Raw genomic sequence first — 19534 nt, 5'->3', positions numbered from 1 at the left:
TTAAAAAAAATAAATAGAGGGCTTCCCTGGTGGCGCAGTGGTTGAGAGTCCGCCTGCCGATGCAGGGGACGTGGGTTCGTGCCCCGGTCCGGGAGGATCCCACGTGCCGCGGAGCGGCTGGGCCCGTGAGCCGTGGCCGCTGCGCCTGCGTGTCCGGAGCCTGTGCTCCGCAATGGAAGAGGCCACGGCAGTGAGAAGCCCGCATAACGCAAAAATAAATAAATTAAATAAATAAATAAATAAATAAATAAATAGAGACGGAATGGGATGCTATAGAAAAAAAAGTTAAGTTAAAAAAAGAATTGACCTGAATTGGGCTGGGGAGGAGAAAGGGAGTGGTGGCAGGAGGTGCTGGCAAAGGCAAGAGGTGAAGTGTGGGTGCAAGGAGAATTAACTTCAGGAGGGGCAAATTATCAGGGGTCACAAAAGTGAAGGATGAAGCCCAAAGAGCTTGGAGAGAATCAGCTATTCAACACACATTGATTGAGCACCATCTGTATGCCAGGAACCAGCCTGTTTGCTGACACCTCCCGTCTCTTCCCGCCCCCCCCCCAGTCTCTCCCTCACCTATCCCTGTACCCCAGAGGGCTCGAGGGATGGCCCCAGAGAGGCGTGGCTTTTCCGGGCAACACTTACAAGGTACTGAACTTAAAAGAATGTTCTGGGTGAAAAACGCAGATTATGTGAAAATACAGATTATTAATCTGAGTCGGGGGGGTGTTTCAGAGGGGACTGAGCGGGCTGGAGAGCGGGCCTGGCAGGTGCTTGGCGGGGAGCCGTGGGAGCAGGCCCGAGGTGGGGACATCCTCATGTCTTAAGTCCAGATGGCCTGGATCGCCAGGAGGGACCAGAAATTCATGTAGTTCAGATAGGAAAAGAAACCTGGGGGAAGGAAGAGAGCAAAGGGGGTGAGGCGCAGAGTTCACCAGCCCCAGCCTGATCCCAGTCCTTTCTCCAAGCCCAGCTCTACCTCCTATCGTGTCCCCAAATGCATGTCTAAACCCAAACTCAGCCCCATCCCCTCAACTGTCCCCAAACCCAACACCACGCTCTACACTGTCCCCAACCTGTTCCCCAATTCAAACCCGACCCCGCCCCTACATCCAGCCCTCGGCCTATCCCCAATTGCCCCTCTCCCTGCTCTATCCAGTCCTCCCGGTTCGCAATCCCCTCCCCATCCCAAGCCCTGTCCCACCCTGTCCCCATCCGCATCCTTGAACGGCGTGCTCACACCCCAAACCCAACCCCACCCCAGCTCAGACCAGTCATTAGGAAGAGGAAGACGCCGGTCCATGCCAGGTAGAAGCTGCACCCCAGCTTGTAGGTCATGCCTTCTTGCAGGTACTCATGGGCCTGCATCAGGTAGAAGAAGATACCCAATATCATGCTGGTTCCTGTATGAGTACAGGTGTTAGGAGGCCGGGCACAGGCAGGAAAACAGGCTCCTGACAATGTCTTGGTGGAGGGCATTGGGAGGGCAAGACTTGCTGTTTAACCGGGCAATGGTGATGTCTAAAACCACAGGCTTTGGCGCTAACAGACTGGAGCTCTTGTCCCCTTTCCGTATCCCAACTCGGGGCAGCCACTCCATCTCTCTGAGCCTCATTTCCCTCACCTGGAAAGTGAGCATAATGGTAGGACCCATCTCCTTGGGCTGTCTTGAGGAGTTATTGAGATTGGTACATTCCCTGGCACACAGTGTGTCCTCAAGAATTGAGATTATTGGGAATTCCCTGGTGGTCCAGTGGTTAGGGCTCCGTGCCTCCACTGCAGGGGGCACAGGTTCAATCCCTGGTCGGGGAAAGAAATAAGATCGCACATGCCACGCAGTGCAGCCCCCCCCAAAAAATAAATAAATAAAAAGAATTGAGATTATCATCACTATAGTGGGTCTTTAATTTTGGGCTGCTGAAGCGTGGCCAGAAACTTAGTCATTCTGGATATTTTAATTTTATTTTGAAATGACATGAATTAAAGATAATCTGGGAAAAGGAAAAGACTCGTTTCTTTCCCCCCTCTCAGGTAATGGAGTACTGGGTAATTTTTTCTTCGTTATTGAAAAATAATATAGGAGGTGTTTTCCATTTCATTAAAAGGGGAAATGGGCAGAAATGCTTCTCATTTTTTGGCCATGCCACGCGGCATGCGGGATCTTAGTTCCTCGACCGGGGATCGAACCCGTGCCCCCTGCCCTGGAAGCGCGGGGTCCTAACCACTGGACCGCCGGGGAAGTCCCAGAAATGATTTTCTTATGGAAAAAAATGTCCTATTTTAGATGACATATAACAGGGATGTTTTCTACACTTTGTACCTTATATTTAAACAATTGGGAAGATTTACTAGACAAACTGGATAAATACCATTTGCTAACAAGAAAACAGGAAGTTGAGTGTTCTCTCTTCTTGGCCTTGCTATCTCTCTCCAAGAATGTTCTTTTGATGGAACTGAAAGTTGTGAGCAATTATTACAAGAGATGGGAACACAATATCCTTCCTTTCCAAGTGAAATTGCCCTCCTTCTTCTAAAACGTGTAATTTGGTATGCAGATGGCAAACGAAACTATTCTAATCAGACGAGTAGGAGGACCGTCATCGTAAGCATGTGTGCAAAGTTAAATAGCTACCATCACGGACTGACATTTTCTAATTCACTCCTCGCTACCTCTCCACGTGGTAGGAAATTTCATTATCCCTATCCTACAGATGAGAAAACTGTGGCTCAGAAACATTCAGTAGCTTGAACAAAATCACAGGGCTGGTGGTGGTGGTGAGATAGGATGTGGGACGGGGTTCGAACCGAACATGGGGTTGAGTACTGGGTAGTTGGAGTCTGAGTGATGGACGTTAAGGCTGAGGCATGAGTTGTGGTTGGGGGTGAGGATGGATGGGAGATGGGGTTGGGAACGTGCTGGGCTGAGTCTGAGAGTGACACCCACAGGGGGTAAGGGTGTGGTTGCAGTTGGGGTTGAGGATTAAGAAGAAGACGGGATCAGAGATGGACTGGGGTTGAGTCTGAGGTTGAGAGTCATCGGGGTGGGTTGCATTTGGAATGAGTCTTGAGGAGGGTTGGGCATGGAGTTGGGAGTTGAGGTTTGTAAAGGGGTTGGAGATTGGAAAGAGGATAAAATGGGAACGGGGGTGGGGGTGGAGATGGGCATCACCGAAGGGAATGTGAATGAGTTTGAGATTTGTTGGTGATGGAGATGGGAGGTGAAGTGGAGGCTGGCATTGGCGCTGGAGATGGGGTTGGATTGGAAGTTGACCTTTTTCATTGGGATGGGTTGGGGATTTGGAGGGAGATCGGCTTGGGGTCGGGGGTGAAGGTGAGGACGGGGATGGGGTCGAGGTGCTCCTGGACTTGGTTCCTCAGGGCGGGATCTCAGCGCCATGCCTGTGAGGAGGCTGATGATGACATTGGAGAAGTCCAGCATGGGCATGTTGGAACTGGCGAAGAAGAGGATGTTGATGAGAAGGATGCAGAGGATGAAGCCGGCAATGCTGGCGGTGAGCAGGGAGGCCCAGGCGAAGTCCAGCAAGTCTGGGGAAGGAAGAGAATCAGGAACGCCAAGAGGGGCCCTCAGGCCCCGAGCACGGGGGTGAGGGTCTCCGGGGAATCTGGGAGTATTCTTAAGCACTCTCCCTTGAACGTTCTTCCTCCCCCTTTTAAGAAAATTGAAACTGGCCTCTAGAGAAGGGATATTGAGGCAGATGCCTTTGGCATTGAGGGTACACCATCCCCCAGGTCAGTAAGGACAGGTTCTCAGGCAGTGACAGGTGGGGGTGGGCGTTGAGAAACCAACTTGATGTGATGGGGACAGATCCCTTGGGGTGAGAAAGTCCCCAGGATAGTGAAGAAGATGCTAAGGTGGTGAGAAGGGTGAGGGTGGGTAGCGTGTAGGTGAGAATGAACATAGGGCGGTGAGGATGGTTCGGAGGCAGCGAGGACCCTTCCGGGGGGGGAAGGGAGGGCCATCCAGGGGGTAGTGAGAACCATGGGGAAGAGGGGAGGCCTAACCCGGGGCAGTGAGGACCAACCCGGGGGAGGCAGAAAGGGGGTCTCTGGAACAAAGAAGGAAGAGGAGCCCCAGGAACGGTGAGCATGAAGCAGGCCTTACAAGCGTTCTGGTCGTACTCGTGCAGGCAGGAGATGTCGGAGCACCGCACAAAGAAGATGGTGTTGATGGGGATGGTCTGGGCGCCAGCGGCGTCCCCAGGGGGCGCCAGTGGCACCTGGAAGTGGATCCAGGGCTGGCCCAGACAGATGAGGCCGATGATTACCAAGCCGGCCAGGCTCAGCACTAGGCTCAGCTGGCGACTGATCTTCTTGGCCTCGTGCAGCAGCCGCCAGCCCATGGGCAGCTGGCAATGGCTGAGCCCACACCGCTCCAGGAACCTGCAGCAGATTCCCCACCGCCAGTGTCGGCGCCGAGTCCATCCGGCCAGCCCAGCGCCAACTCTGAGAGTCCCACCCGGTCTAACTTTCAGACTCTGGTCTTCCCTACGTCCATTCTCCATTCCCTGTATCCGCCAGGTCCTACCTCTAGGACGTGCTCACCCAGATACAGCCCCTAGGCTCCCTGGCCTCCAGATCTAGCTTCCAGGCCCCGCCACCCCCAAATGCAGTCTCTAGGTTGACTCATAGGTCCAGCCTCTATGGCAAGCCCCACCCAGGGCCAGCCTTCAGGTCCAGCTTTCAAGCCCTGCCACACCTAAGCGCAACCTCTAGTCTCATGCACTGACCGTGCTTCTGGTCCCTGACTTTGGCCTGATGCCCCTCCCCAGAATGCTGGCTCCCCATCTGGCCGACTCCGTGGGCTCCCCGCCTCTTACCTGCCAGGACTGCTCTCGATGGAGCTGCCTGACGGTAAGCTGTGAATGCTGCTTTCTAGAGGATATTGGTTGATCTGGGAGCCGTCCCGAGTGTCTCTGATACTCTCCTGGGAGGTCCAGAGAAATGATTCGACGCTCTCGACACTGGCCTCGGGGCTGTGAGTTATTGATGGGGGGACATCGACCCTGGCCCGGATTGGTGACTTGGAGCTTTGACGACTTGTGCGGAAACTTTGGGTCATCGGCTGGATACTCATTTGACTATTGTAGGTAACCGATTTGATTCTGGTCAGGGGGCTGCGAGTAGTTAACAAAGGGTTTGGGTTACTGAAGTGGCGAGTTTGGAAAACCGGTGGGACACCTCGGGTAGGGAAACAGCGACTGTAGCTAACGGATGGTGTGTCTTGGACACCGGCCCGGTGACTGCTGATGGTGGGTGTCGTGTCCTCAGCACTGGGTCGGTGACTGCTGATTGCTAGAGGGCCTTGGATACTGGCCCGGCGGCTGTAGATAGTGGGCAGGGGCTCTTGGATACTGACCCGGCGACCCTGAACAACGGGCTGAGAGTCTTGGCGACTGATCCGGGGCCTGAAGGTAGCTGACAAAGGGTCTTGGGTCTCCCGTTGGGTGTTGCTGGGAGCTCCTGGAAGGGACTCTGGCCGAGAGCTCTGCTGGCCAGAGAGGGACCTCTGGGCCATGCGGAGATGCAGGACAAGGCCGGTCCCCAGATGTACTCAACAACCTGCCAACTGCCTCATCCCCTCTCGCCAGGCATTTCCATGGCCACCTGGAAGTCCATTGGTCTCTCCGGGGCTCAGGCTCTGTCCCTTGGGGCTTGAATCTCTCTGTCCCCTCTTCTGCGTTTCTTGGTCTCTCCTGCTGTCTAAAGGCAGGGCCTCAGGGCTTCAGTCTGGCCTGGCCTGGGGGCAGGGGGCAGGTTCCATGACAGTTGGAGGGGTTCCAGGAGGTTGGGTCGTTGGCCATGGACTCATATCCCACCCTAGCCCCGTGTGAGAGATATGGGGGCTTGGGCTGGGTCAGGGTGGGCTCAGTGTAGGGTCTTGGTGGGGTCACGGCTGGGGCAACAAGGGGTCACGGCTGGGTCAGAGAGGTGTCAGGACAGGGCAGGGGTCGGGGTAGAGGGTAGGGAACATTCAGGGTGGAGACAGAACAGGATCAGAGAGGGGCCAGGGTGGGATAAGGCGGTAAGGGAGGGGTCGGAGTGGAGACAATAGGGACCAGAGTAGGGTCAGGGCTGCGTCAGGGCTGCGTCAGGGCTGGGTCATGGGCTTTGTCTGAGATCAATTCTTGCAGTTCTTGGAGGGCCTGAGATCTGAATTTCTGATTCCTTCCTCCTACCTGTCCCCACCCTTCCCCCGTCCCAGGGCCTTCTCTGAATCAATTTCATGCCTTTATTTCCATCTGAAGTTCTCTGTGTCTTCTTGGAGACACAGAAAGGGAGCACCCTTTCCTTCTCCCCTGTCTCTCCTCACCTTTCCTTGAGTCTCAAGGACCCTGAGAAGACTGGGCCTGTTCCCTGCCCTCAAAGACCTCCGGTCTGGGCTTGGGGATAGGGACTTCCCTGGCGGTCCAGCGTTAGGACTCTGCAGTTCCACTGCAGGGGGCACGGGTTCCATCCCTGGTTGGGGGACTAAGATACCACAAGCCACGTGACGTGGCCAAAAAATAAATACATTCTAAAAATTAAAAAATGTGGGATTGGGGAGAGGAGGCAGACCCAGCTACAGCTCAAGAAGGGCTCAGAAGAGGTCAGCAGGGGTGCAGGCATCCCAAAGAGTGTGTGCTGCCTTTCCAGTCAGAAGTGGGGATTTTCCAAACTGTTGTCTCCTTCATCCTCTCCCTTGGCTTTAGTGATGATCTTTTGGAAAAAATAAAACCCCGTAAACTTTTATGTCTTTAATTACATGAATATCCGTTCAACTCCTCTGTACTTCTGTTTCCTCATCTGTGAGAGGAGACAATGATACTTCAGAGGGTTGTTATAAGGATGAGATGGGTTGATCATATGCAAAAGGGCTCAGAACCCATTGTAAGAAAAAAACCTGTTGAATTTTTACATTTCATGGATATCGATTCAGTCCTAAAAGTTTCTTTCTCCATCTCCCAAGCTCCTTCCTGAGTTCCAGACTCAGAGACCCGACTTCCTCCGAAATCCACGTTGAGATGTACCGTAGAAGAGAAGGGAATTACTATTACTGGGTACCACGGATGCATCCATCCCTTCATTCATTAGTTCATGCGTTCATTCATTATTCTTTTTAGTTCACAAAGAGCAAAGGCTCTGTACCAGGCAATAGGGATGCAGTGGGAAATAGAGGAGATTGGTTGGCCACCCTCATGGAAGACGGGCGGGGAAATAAATAGTGAAATAATAAATCCCAAGTCCAAGGTGTGCACATATGAGAGAATTGCACATTGTACCGTGAGAGTGTTTAGTGGGCAACGTGGCTAAGAACTGAGGCTGGGGGTGGGGTAGGGCTCAGGACGGGAGATGTGGAGGAAGTGACATTGGAGGTGAGCGTGATTGGGGCTGTCAGGGCCAAGTTGGAAGACTAGTGCCCCATGTAGACGGAGCAGCGTGAATCAGAGCATGAACTCAGGGTGTCGAGGCCCCAAGGTAGCCTCCTGGTGTGTGGGAGGGACCCTGTGAAGTCCAGCGTAGCTGGAGGTAGGTGAAGCAGTGCGGGGTCAGGGTCCCTGCCAGCTGCAAGGTTGGCAGATCACAGCCCTTGGTGAATGTCGGCTGCACCACCCGTGTTCACTCTTTTGGCACCACGGGTCTTGGCCTCGTGAACACGCTTTGGCACCTGTGTCATAGGCGTCTGTGTCCTGGGTTGGGATGTGTGACAGGGATGGAGATAAGGGCATGATGCTGAGAGTGGAGATGCAGCTGGGCTTTGCGGAATAGAGAGCAGAGGAGGAGGTTGGAGACAAAACAAGTAGGTTTGGGTTTAGGATGGGTCGTGGGTGGGAGAGGACGTGTGCGTTAGGGTTAGAGATGGGAATGGAGTTGCGTTCAGGGTTTAGGACAGGGAGAATATTGGGGAGGGCACGGGGCTGTGGGTGGTGCTGGGATGGGACAGGAGACGGGGATGAAATTGGGATCGGGGTTCGGGTGGGGATGGGAAGACGTCTGTGGGTGGAAGGGGATTGAGAAGGGGGTAAAAGGCAAGGTTAGGGTGGGGGTGGAGACACGGCTGTGTTCCAAGATGGAGACTAGGATGCAACAGAGTGATGCAGGCAGAGCCAGGCCTCCAGAACTCTATGCTTCCCCAGCGGAACAAGCCTCTTCCTGGGAGGAGGACCGCAAGTTCGTCCTGCGGGGCTGGTGTTTCGTCTTCAACGCCCTCGCGACCCTGCTGCTGCTCAGCACATTGGATGGGCGTGTGGCCTACCTGCAGGGCTCCTACACCGGCTACCTGGGCTTCTGGACCAACTGCGGGAAGCCCAAGTGTGCCAGCCTGGGCCAAGTCACCGGTCAGTAGGAGGCTGGGCAGGCTTTGGGAGGCTCTGGGGGCGGGGTGGTCTCTGCAGATGATCAGGGGAGAGAATCTCTGGGGGAATCTCTTTGGGTGCTCTTGGTTGGGGGGGGGGGAATCTTTAGAATTCTTGAGAGGGTCTCTGGAGAGTCTCTGAAGGCCTCTTGAGGGAGCTTCCTGGAGTTATATGTGGGCTTATGAGGAAGCAGGACTCTCATTGCTTATGGGGAGAAGATCGTGACACGTGGCCAAAACCCAATCTGCCTCACGCCTAGACGGCGAGACACCATCATTCTCTCTCTCACTCTTTTGAAAATAGTGGGTTTTTTTTTTTTTTTTTTTAAGACAACAAGAGCCTTCCAGCTCCTTCAACAACATTTTGCCTCCCTGTAGGTCTCCGCGTTTCCAGTGCTTTTGAGAGCATTGCCACAGAGGCAGCCCAGACGCTGGAGCCAGAGCTCCGGGTTTGAATCCTGGCTCAGGCACTTGGTAGTTGGGTGATCTCGGGCACCTTCCTTCACCGCTGCGTGCCTCAGTTTCCTCATTTCTAGAATGTCAGTGATAGTACTGCCAATGCATGGGCTGTTTGAGGAATACGTGAGTTAAGACACGTAAAGGAATCAGAACAGTGCCTGGCTCGTAGGAAGTGCTACACCCAGATTTCTTCTTCTTCTTATAAGGATCCGCCACCCCACCAGCCAATGTACCTACCTTCATTTCAGATCTCAAATAAGTGCTCCTAAAACTTCCAGAATATTGTGTGGTATTAATCTTATTTATTTACGTTGAGTATCTCTTTCTCTTATACCTCTCAAACTCAAGCTGCTTTCAAGTTATGGAAAAGTCTGCAGGCATAAATTGTCCCTGCTTCGGGATGCAGATGTTCAAAAGGTATCTGTCTCTTGCCATCTCTTCTTGAAGGATTCTTTTGCGTGGGGCCCTCAGGCAAGCTGTGCCCATACGGTGGCAAACGGGGCTCTCAGCAGCTCCTGGGTCCCATGTTTTTCCTGTAAGCAACGATGAGGAAAAGAGAATAAGTTTCCTCCTGTGGCCCTCACACAAAGGTCTCAGGATTAGCTCCGATGGGGTCAGATTAATACCCTGGGATTTCTCACTCCTCCCTGAATCGTTTGCTGTGGTCAGGAGGACGTCATGCTGTGTTCGGCTCGGTCTGAATCACATGCTTTTCTTAAGAGTCAGTGGAGGGGGTCATTTCTGTCAGAATCACAAGGATGGAGGGTGGGCAGAGAGTTCCTCTGAACAATATCCAGTTGCTCTTGCCGAAAGAATGGGAATGGATGCTGGGTGGGCAAAAGCAACTGTGCCCAATTTCCCCCTCTATTTACAGTACTTTCTTTGAGCATGATTCCTCTTGGGGGATATATATTCCCAAGAGCAGAACAGCAGTGCTTCAAAAGGGTGGAGGAAATTTTGTAAGGCTTTGATATACACTCCCCATATGGAAGTCAGGATTCTCATGACAAGTGACAGAAGCCAATTCAAGCTGGTTTAAGCAGAAAATAGATTTACACAGGATACTGCGGAGCTTATAGACTCTCTGTGAGGCCAGGGAACTGGGCTCCAGGGACGGAGTGATCAAGACTGTGCCGCTGGTCACACACGCTGTAGCTTGACGTGTGGAGCCCAGTGTCTCCAGGCCTGGACTCCACTGGGGAACCTCTTTCTCTGCTGCCCCAGGACCCCGGAGGTAGTTGCAGCCACCCCCGACTAGAACAGAGTTCACGGCTATTTCTCCTGGCTGCTGAGCGCAAGTTTCGCGTGGCTCTATTTGATTGGTGGAACCTGGTCACGTGCTGAGGTCCTAGCAGTACGAGGCTGGTTTCCTTGCAGGGAAATGTGGATACAAACATTGGGAAACTCCCCAAACATAGCACTGGCGTTCAAAAGTGCTGGGAAGACAAAAAAGAATGGTGTATATTCATTACATTCCTCATTTGTTCTAAACTGGTAGCTCGGTGTGATTTGATTTGATTTGATTTGACTTTTCGGCTGCACCACGCGGCTTTTGGGATCTCAGTTCCCCCACCAGGGATTGAACCCTGGGCCCTTGGCAGTGAAAGCGCAGAGTCCTAAGCACTGGACGGCCAGGGAATCCCTCTGTGTGATTTAAAAATTTTTCCTTATTTTAAAATTTAAATGCCTTTGATTTGATTTGAACAGGTAATATATTTACGTGGTTCAACATTTGAAAAAAATGCAAAAGTCTCCCTCTCATTTGTGTCCCCCGTCCCTCCCAGTTCCCCTTCCCGGGGGCAACCGGTGTCACTAAAGCCATTTTTAAGCTCTTGTGTGCTCTGCTAGTCATAGCCTCTGCATATATGAGAAAATGGCTATGGTTATATACACGTAAGAATATATATACATACACACACATACATAGGTACGTATTTATTTATATATCATTTAAAAAACACACATGGCAGTATTACAGTTCTCTTTTAAAGGTAAATCACCATTTATTGAATGCTAAGAATATGCAAAGGTGATTTAGAGGTGATTAAAGTGACTAAGGCTGCTATTGGGAGTGCCTGGGATTGGTATGGAAGGTATTAATGTGATTTGCTGTGGGGCATCTTTTGGGAGTATAAATAACTTTAGGGGTGACTGTGGAGATGACTCTAGAAATAATAAAGATGATTCTGTGGGGTGAACTTGAGGATGTGAGTGGGGGGGGTGACTCAAGGGTCATCTGTGGGGTGACCTTGGAGGTATGTGTGGAGTTGATCATGAGAGTGTCTAGGACTGACTTTGGGGAAAGAGAGGGTGAACTGGGATAGCTTTGAGGGTGCAAGTGGGGATGACTTTTTTAAAAATGGAGATATCGTTGACTTACAGTATCATCTAAGTTTCAGGTGTACAACATAGTGATTCACAATTTTTAAAGAAAGTGGGTTTTTAAAGACTTTGGGTTAACTTTATGGGTGCGTGGGGTTGACTGTGAGAGTGGGAGTCAGTTTGGGGTTTCAAGGAGGTGACTTTGGCGAGGGCAGTGGGGGTGATTTTGAGGGTGTCTGTAGCTAGAATTTGGGGGTGTCTGCTGGGGATGTTACTCAGGGCTGTCAGTGGGGATGAGTTGGGAGGGTGACCTTGGAGAGCATCTGGGGGTGACTCTGGGGCATTTTCCCCTTTCCTTCCAGTTCTCATCCACATGAGCGCAGGCTTCATGATCCTGGCCCTGTCCCTGTCCCTCGTCCTCCTCCTGGCCATGGGCTTCTCCTTCTGGCCAGTGTTCCGCCGCCTTAACAAGGCTGACCTCATCTTCAGTTCCCTCAGCGTTTGCATCGGTAAGTGTTTCCCTGGGGGAAGGGGTGCCCTCCCTCCCTCAGCATCTCTCCCCGGGGCTCTCTTCACTGGCTTTGGGGAGGTGTGTCTCAGAGGTTCTGTCCTGCTGGGTCTCTGTCTTTGAATGCCTCGTGGGCTCTCTGTCCCACCCTCCCTGTGTGTTTCTTAGTTCTATATCCTTCTCAGTCGGGGTGAGTGTGCCGGGCCTCTCACTCTCTTCTTGTTTCCCACTCTTTCTTTCCGCCCCCTCCTGGTATCTTTCTGTCTGCCTTGTGTGTGTGTTTGCGCGGCGCGCCCTTGTCATGGAGGGTGGGAGAGGATGTCTCTCTTTTCTCTTTCTGGGGACCTCGGGGTCCCTGTCCAGCCTCGTGTCCATCTCTGGCCCCACCCCAGTGCAGGGCTCCTGGTTGCCCTCAGCCTGACGCTCTTTGTTGCCAACTGCGAGACGCTCCAACCGAGGCCACAGGTATCCTACCTGGTGACCACCTACCTGTGCTGCGGCGCCGGCGCCTTGACGCTGGGGGCCGGTGAGGGCGGGGCCTCGGGAGGAAGGGGCGGGGTCTCGGCAGGGCAGGGGGCGGAACCCGGGGAGAATACCAGGAAGGGCTTCTGGCCAGATTGGGGCGGACCCCCAGGGAGGTCAGCCTCGAGGGACAGGGCGGGGCCTAGGGCGGGGTTCGGAGTACACCAGCCCATCTGGCCCCCACCCACAGGAGCCCTGAGCTACTTAAACTACGTGGGCATGTGGGGCAAAAGGGGGCCCTCCATGGAGCTGCGGGTGAGCCGCCGCCGGTGCGTCTCGCAGCAGAGCACCCTGAAGTCCATGTCCGAACAGCCGCAGTCAGACCCAGACTCCAGGCGCACCGAGGAAGAGCTCAGTTCACTTCCTCCCCAAGAACCCCCGTCTAAGCCTCTCTAAGCAATTGCCCCCGAGCTTCTCAGGACACTGGCCACGCGCCCGAGATTAGACTTCCCCGGAGGTCCCACTCCCTAAGAACCCTCCGAGAACAGGTGACAAAGCCCCACCCCTAGAGCCGGGGCCCTCCCTTTGCAGCTCCTTTCCCGCGCAGAGTCCTCACCCTGCCCCCACCCCGGAAGTCCAACACCGCCCCCACCCCCCAGTTCTGCACTCCGCCTGTGCTGTGTGGCCAGTTGGTGTGGCCCCGCCCCCGAGCCTAGCTAGGCCCCGCCCCCAGGTGTCCAGCCCTCGCTGGCCGTGGCCCGAAGCCGCACTTCATCATAGGAATTCCTACCCCTCCGAGGGCCAGCACCGCCCCAGGACGCCCAGTCTCGACCCGGGCCGACACGACACTGCCCAGCATTTGATGTAGCCCCGCTCCTCGGCGGAACAGACCCCTCCCCAGGGAGGCGAGGCTTGCAATTATACCCCCCGCCCCTTCCTGGCTTCCCTGCCACAATAAAACGTGGGCCCTGTCTCTCAGAGTCCGAGCCTCCGTTTCGTGCTCTCCCCCAGGGCAGAGTGGGGCTCAGAGTTCTCGCCTCGTCCTTCGGGGTCTGACCCTTTCTCTGCCTCTTTGTCCACACCTGCCTCTGATCCTTCCTTCCCCCCCCCCCATCCTAACTGCACATCTCCCGCCGAGAGAGACCGGGAGGGCTGGGGAGGCTCTTGTCTGGCCCGGATGGGTCCCGAGTTCCCAGGTGTCTAGCGTCTGGAAGGCCAAATGACACCAGGAGTTGATGCATATTCGATTTTACTGGGGGTAAGGGACAGGGCGGGGGCCTTCAGGGGTTGTCAGCCATGGTCTTCTTGATCCAATCCACATACAAAATCACTTTGGTGTAGATGGAGGGCTTATTGGGGGCACCACACGGGATGTGGCCCCATGACGTGATTCCCTGAAACATACCCTCGCAGATCAGCGGGCCCCCTGAGTCACCCTACAGCACAAGGGGGAGGGGGAGAGTGTGAGAGAGGTTAGCTGGGCCTGGGGGGCTCCAGCACTTGGACCTGGGCGCACAGATCCAGACAGTGACTCCTCATCTCTGGGGAAAGAGGCACTTGTCTCCAGAGTCCACTCCCAGATGAACATCAGCGGGGATTCCAACAGAGGGGACAGTGGCTCAAGTCCTGCCAGTGGGGATGGGACCTCAGGGTCCAGTTTCTTCCCCGGGGCTGGGGGGCGGGGAGGATCCAGCAGGAGGATGGTCCCTGCAGACAGATCAGTGGGGAAGAGGAGCGGGTCCCATCTACAGGACACTCCCACCCTAAGGGCTCATCTCAGATGTCACCTCTCCGGAGAAGCTTTCTCTGACTGGACGGGAAGCGTGTGTTAGAGGAACAGGTGAGCTATGATGTGCAGGAGGGAGATACACAGGATACCGGGATGGGGATACAGGAAGGAGAGGGGGCCAGAGAGCTACAGCTGGGAAGCTATGGAGACAGATGCCTGCTTAGCTCTGAACCCCAGTCCAGAATCTGGGTCCCCTCCCCCAGCACTTCAAGGCTCCGGGGGACAGGCTGGCTCACCACGCAGGTGTCCTTGCCGCCCTCCGGGTGTCCAGCACACAGCATGAACTCTGTCACCTTCTGGGCGTGGGCATTAGCACACGCCTCATTGGGCAGGACAGTAAGGTCCACACACTGGAGATCATCTGGGTAAGTGACTACAGGCCAGGGAGAAACACGGCTGCTGTTGCCAGACCCCACCCCCCCAGCCCTCCTCCCCCAGACTCCGGAGTCCAGGTCCCCAGCCCCCTCCTCCCTTACACCCAGGTGCCTGGGCTCCAGGCTGCACGGCGTGGCCCTGGCATACACTTATCTGGTTCGATGCTGCCCCAGCCAGAGGCATAGCAGGTGCTCTCCAGTTGGGGTTCCTCGGTGGGCAGCTGCAGGACCTGCACGTCCTCTGTGATCAGGACGGGCCCCTCCAGGCGGAGCAGCATTATGTCATGGCTGTAGTCCTCCCCTGGGGGGAGGGTGTCGTTCTTCAGGAGGTTCAGGTTGAAATCGGGGTGTGGAAAGTCCTTAGTGACATGGGCAAACTGGGCTGTGTCTTCGTCCTCAAAGAGGTTGTGGCGACCCAGCCAGAGCTGGTAATTGCTGGCGAAGGAGAGGATGGAGACGATGAGAATGAGAGAGGAGGTCGAAAAGGGAGGGCAGGAGGAAGGGTCCAAAATGAGAAAGAGAAACAGGAAGTGGGGGAGGGAGGGAGAGAGAGAGAGAGGCCGAGGGAAGATACAATGTCCCAGAAAACAAAGAGACTGCGAGAAAATCGATGAAAGAACGTGACAATGTCACAGACAGAGACAGACTGAAATGGAGTCCAAGAAGAGCTTAGAACAGTAGAGAGGGTGGGAATGATGGAGGGGAGACAGTGTGATAGAGGGAGCACATCGGGGACGGGAGGAGGAAGCGACAGAGAACCGTGAAGAGCAGACTAAAAGAAGAGGAAGGGAGGGAAAAGACAGAACGAAGCAGGAGAGTGAGAAACGGACCACGTGAGGAAGGGAGGAGGAAGGAAGAAGAGAGAATGAGAAATAGAGGCAGAGGAGGCAAAGGGCTGGGAGAGAGAGAGAGAAAACGGAGGCGCACCGGAGGGGGAGGGGGAGGGGAGGGGGAGGGGGAGGAGAGGGGGAGGGGAGGGGAGGGGAGGGGAGGGGGCGGGGCGACCAGCTCAGCCGCAGCTGGGGCTGCAGGGCTGATTCCCCAGCAGGCGAGTGGCCTGGCCCCCAGCCCAAGGTCGGCGTCCCCTTCCTGCCCCAGCTCCCTCTCTCCTCTTCTCCTTCCTCCTCCTTCCTCCTTCCCTCCACTGCCTCCACCCAGTTCTAGCTGACACCAGACCTTCTCTGTGTCCCCCTGGAGTGGATGATTGGCCCGGAGGGAGGCGCTGCCCAGGGATGGATAATCTCTTCCATTTCTCTGGGGTGGAGGTGTGCTCGGTGGTGATGGGAGAGGGAGTGGGGCAGAGACCCAGAGAGAGACACAGAGACAGAGCAGAGAGATGCAGGGTGAGACATAGGTGACAGAGATGGCAGCAGAGACTTGAGATGGACAGAGACAGGGAGAGACACAGAGGAATGGGAACAGAAGAGAGAGGGAGAGAGAGACCCATCACAGTCACACGGAGAGACCCACAGCAGAGCCAGTTACTCAGAGACACACACAGAGATAGGACAGAGGCAGACATAGAAAGAGAGACAACAGGACAGACCCAAGAGACCCAGGCAACCATGGAGAGGGCTTCCCTGGGGTCATCCAGTTCCAGCCCTGCCCCTCTCCTTGTGAGCCTGGACCACAACCTTCCCTCTCTGCCGCAGGTCCCCCAGCCTCCCCTGAGGTTATCCGAGGGGACAGTGCCGGCTGCTTAATCCTGTGTGTGCCCCCCTCGCCAGACCCCCTGCCCCTACTCACTCGCTTATGCAGTGAGCAGCTGTGAGCACCCACTGGGGGGCCACCAGGACACCTCCACACTGGAAGCTGCTGAAATGGTACAGAGCCACCTGCCAGGGGTGGCAATGCTTCTTACACTCATGGCCTCCTATGATCCGGGACTGGATAGGGGACCCAGCGCCTGTGGATGGGGGTGCTGGGTCAGGTCGGGCGGAGTCAGCAACGGGGCTAAGAGACTGGGCTAGGAGAGGGAGCTGAGCTGTGTGACTGGAGCTTCATGGGGGTCGAGGGCCAGAGCTGGGGGTCTGAACGTGGGCCAGGGGTGTTGGGAAGGGCCTGGAATTCTGGAGCCATCCCTGGGATTGTGGGTTGGTGGCTGGTCCTGGGTGTGGAGACTAGGCTGAGTGCAGAGCTGACCCCCGGGATTAGGGTAGGGAGCAATACGACGGCATCTGGTGAGGGGGTTGGGTGATTTGGGTTCTTGGACCGCGGGACAGGAGGCTGTGGGTTCTGAGAGGGGAAACCGAGGATAAAGGCACCAAGAGATGAGGTCAGAGGCTGCAGGAGGAAGGATTTGGAGGATTCAGGGGCTCTCAGGCTGATGAAATGGTTAGGGCTTGGGTTGAGATTTTGGGGCTTCTGGAAAGAATGCAGATTTGGGCAATTAGGTTAGAGGGGCCAAGAAGAGCATCTGGGGAATCTGGGGGTTCCTGGATTGGGGCGGGGAGAAGTTGGGGTTCCAGATCAAAGAATGAATGAGAGGGTTAGGCTGGGAAAGGGGTCCTTGATCTAGGGATGGCATTTTAACAAGAGTGAGGGCCCCGGGACCAGGTTGGGGTCAGACTGGGAGGGAGCTCAGGAGAAGGGAGAGTGGAATAGCAGTCATTCTGGGGTCGGGTGATTCTCATGGGGTCGGAGTTCATGGTCTGAGGCTCCTGGAGGGATCTGGGGTTTTCTTGGGAGCAGTGTCAGGACAGGAATGGAGGAGGAGGCATATGAGGGGCCAAACAGCTGTGGGAACACAGAGAGAACTCACTTGATATGGGGTTTTAGAATCAGATGTTGGGGTACCTAGGGCAGGACAGCCGGGCCGGGGAGGTTCGTGTTGGGATCCTGGTGGGCGGGTTCCCAGAAAACCAGAGCTGCCCAGGAGGGATTCCGGGTGGTAAAGGGCTGGAGCTTGGGGAAGGATGGAAGTGCTCCAAGGAAAGGAGCATGTGTTGGTGGGTTCTGGATATTTTTCCTGGGGGGAAAGGGCTGGGGCTGTGGGACGCGGGTTCTGGAGCAAAGAGGTGAGGAAGCAAAATTGTCAGAACCCAGCCCTGATACCAGATGGGAGGCCTACCTAGTCACAGAGCAGAGTGTCTGTTTTTGAAGAAGCATAGGTGTCTAGTGAAATTTGGGGTCCTGGGGGGATGGCGGGGGGCCAGATGTCAGGACTGAAGGAGCTTAGTTGAGAGCTGACAGCTGGATGGGGAAAATCACCACGGTGTGGTAGGATTGGGGGCCTCAAGAGCTGGACCACTGGGCCATAGAGAACTAGGGATAGGAGGGGATGATCAGGGTCCCAGAGTCTGATGGGACTGGGGGGGCTCCTTGGAAGAGAGAGACAGGGATGGCCCAGCATCTGGCCCTTTAGTAAAGTGGATGGGGCCCAGGGATCTGAGCGGGGAAGAGGAGAAAAGTCTGATTATTCCCGAGGGAGCAGGGACCTAGCGAGAGCAAGGTGACACTGAGAAGGGGTCAGGTTGGATTTTAGGGTGGGGTTGGGAGAGATAAGAGAGAGCCTGGTGTCCTGGTCTGGGCTAGACTGGGTCGCAGGGGTGCAGGCTGCGGTGCCATGTGGGAGGGGAAGGAGTAACGGAGCGGGGCCAGGGGGCAGCCTGAGGATCGGGGCCCAACCCCCCTCCCACATCCCTCCCACTGTCTCACCAGCCCCTGCCAGGGACAGGGCAAGGCACAGAACCGGGAAGCACATGATGACAGAGGTATCCAGGGGCAGGCAGGCGGTGAGCTGGGAGCTGGGGAGCCTCCCCGAGGAGCCTTTTAAAGCTCTCATTCCCCCAGGGCCCCACCCCTGCCCTGCTGGCACCCAGATGCTGCCCTAGGCCCTGCCCCTGCTTCCTGGGGACTGGACAACCCTCTCCAACCCCCAGAGCTTGTGGAAAGGGCGGGAGAGCAAGCAGCTGTTGCTCTGCAGGCCCTCAGTTGCACTGGAAGCATTCCTGGGGCCTGAAGCCAGACAGGGCAGGGCCTGGAGCTCCGGAGACCTTGCTCTTGGCGACAGAGCCAGTGAAGGGAGGTGGAGTCGGGGCAAGTGGGAGCAGGAAGCAGCAAGGTGGAAGAACCATTGACCCCCAACACGAAACCCCATATACTTGAACCCCAAGTAAGGCTCTGTACCCCCAAGACCCAATATACCCTCGAATACCAGCAGTGGGGCTCTGATTCCTTTCTCCCGGCACCACTTCGAGCCAAAGGTACCAGCTTCTCAGCTTCTAGAACCCCCTGAAATGTAAGCCTTTGCTTTCAGAATGCTCTGACTCTTGCACTCCTAGATTTGGGATCCAGGCCCCTAAATCTACTCTTCCTTTCATGATAAAATCTTGGGCACCCCTCACCAAATCCTAACGTCCCCAGATGCAGGGATATGAAGTCTCAATGGTTCCCAGTGTAAATCTCCTAGCATTTCAAAATCAAGTGCCCCTCCATACAATGTTGGGCCCCAATACCACCCACCTCCTCCTTGTTCCCCAAACCTGGATGCTCAAGGTCATGTCCTCCAAAGTCCCAAAGATCCTGGACTCCTGCCTTGCGGGGTCAAGAGATCGTCTCTGCAAATTCCAATCCACCCTCCCCTCCATAAACTATTTAGGTCTCAGGAGCCAGGTTCCTGTGCCTTGACGTTCAGTGACCTTGAAAAATCACATTCTGGCGGTCAGGAACTCGATTCCTGCAGCCTCAGTGACAAACCCTATCCATTTCTAAGCTTTCCAACCCATTCTCTTGGCTCTTCAGTAAAAAATCAAAGCAGCTCATGGGGGCCCATCCTCTGCTGTAGGTCAGGAACCTGCCTAAGGAAAGGAGAGTTTTTGCCTTTTTGCCATGGCTACCAGGAAGCCTAGAACTAGATCTTGAAGAAAGCGAAGTCATTCTTGAGCATCTAGTGTGTGCTGCGTTCTTTCACTGGGGTCCAGAAATACAGAGTATTTTCTCAGCGCCGGGCCCGATTCAGATCAGTTCATATGAATCACCTCATTTAGTCCGCACCGCAACCCTCAGAGGAAAGCAACTCGAGACGGAGGAAACCCAGGCTGACTGAGGTTGGGTCTTTCGCTCAAGATCAAATAGCTGGTCCTAGATGCCGAATGAACGTCAGGGCGGTGGGTGAAAAGGAATAGTATATAGTGACTGGGAGTTCCCCACCCAGTCTGTGGCCCCCATTTCCCTTCACCCCCAGAAGTAAGTTGCAGAAACTTCCACAGAGAAACTTGCATCCGTGTTTTCTGTTATTCTGGTATCAAACAGGTGACCTGCAGCATCACCTCTGG

The 19534-nt window shown here is 55.0% G+C and overlaps 1 protein-coding gene across 1 annotated transcript; it reads right to left on the bottom strand.

Moving 5' to 3' along the window:
- Positions 1 to 13327: 13327 nt before the first annotated feature.
- KLK1 (kallikrein 1) lies at positions 13328 to 18847 on the bottom strand. The gene is made up of 4 exons (XM_059044242.2): positions 18723 to 18847; positions 14407 to 14693; positions 14121 to 14257; positions 13328 to 13531 (listed from the first exon to the last, which is right to left on the bottom strand). The coding sequence occupies exons 1-4, from the start codon at positions 18845 to 18847 to the stop codon at positions 13376 to 13378; spliced, it is 705 nt and encodes a 234-aa protein (XP_058900225.1). The 3' UTR covers positions 13328 to 13375.
- Positions 18848 to 19534: the final 687 nt, after the last annotated feature.

The sequence above is a fragment of the Kogia breviceps genome, chromosome 18 (assembly GCF_026419965.1).
Source record: "Kogia breviceps isolate mKogBre1 chromosome 18, mKogBre1 haplotype 1, whole genome shotgun sequence".
In the NCBI taxonomy this organism is placed as follows: Eukaryota; Metazoa; Chordata; class Mammalia; order Artiodactyla; family Physeteridae; genus Kogia; species Kogia breviceps.
This window is presented reverse-complemented; position numbering and strand designations above follow the sequence as displayed.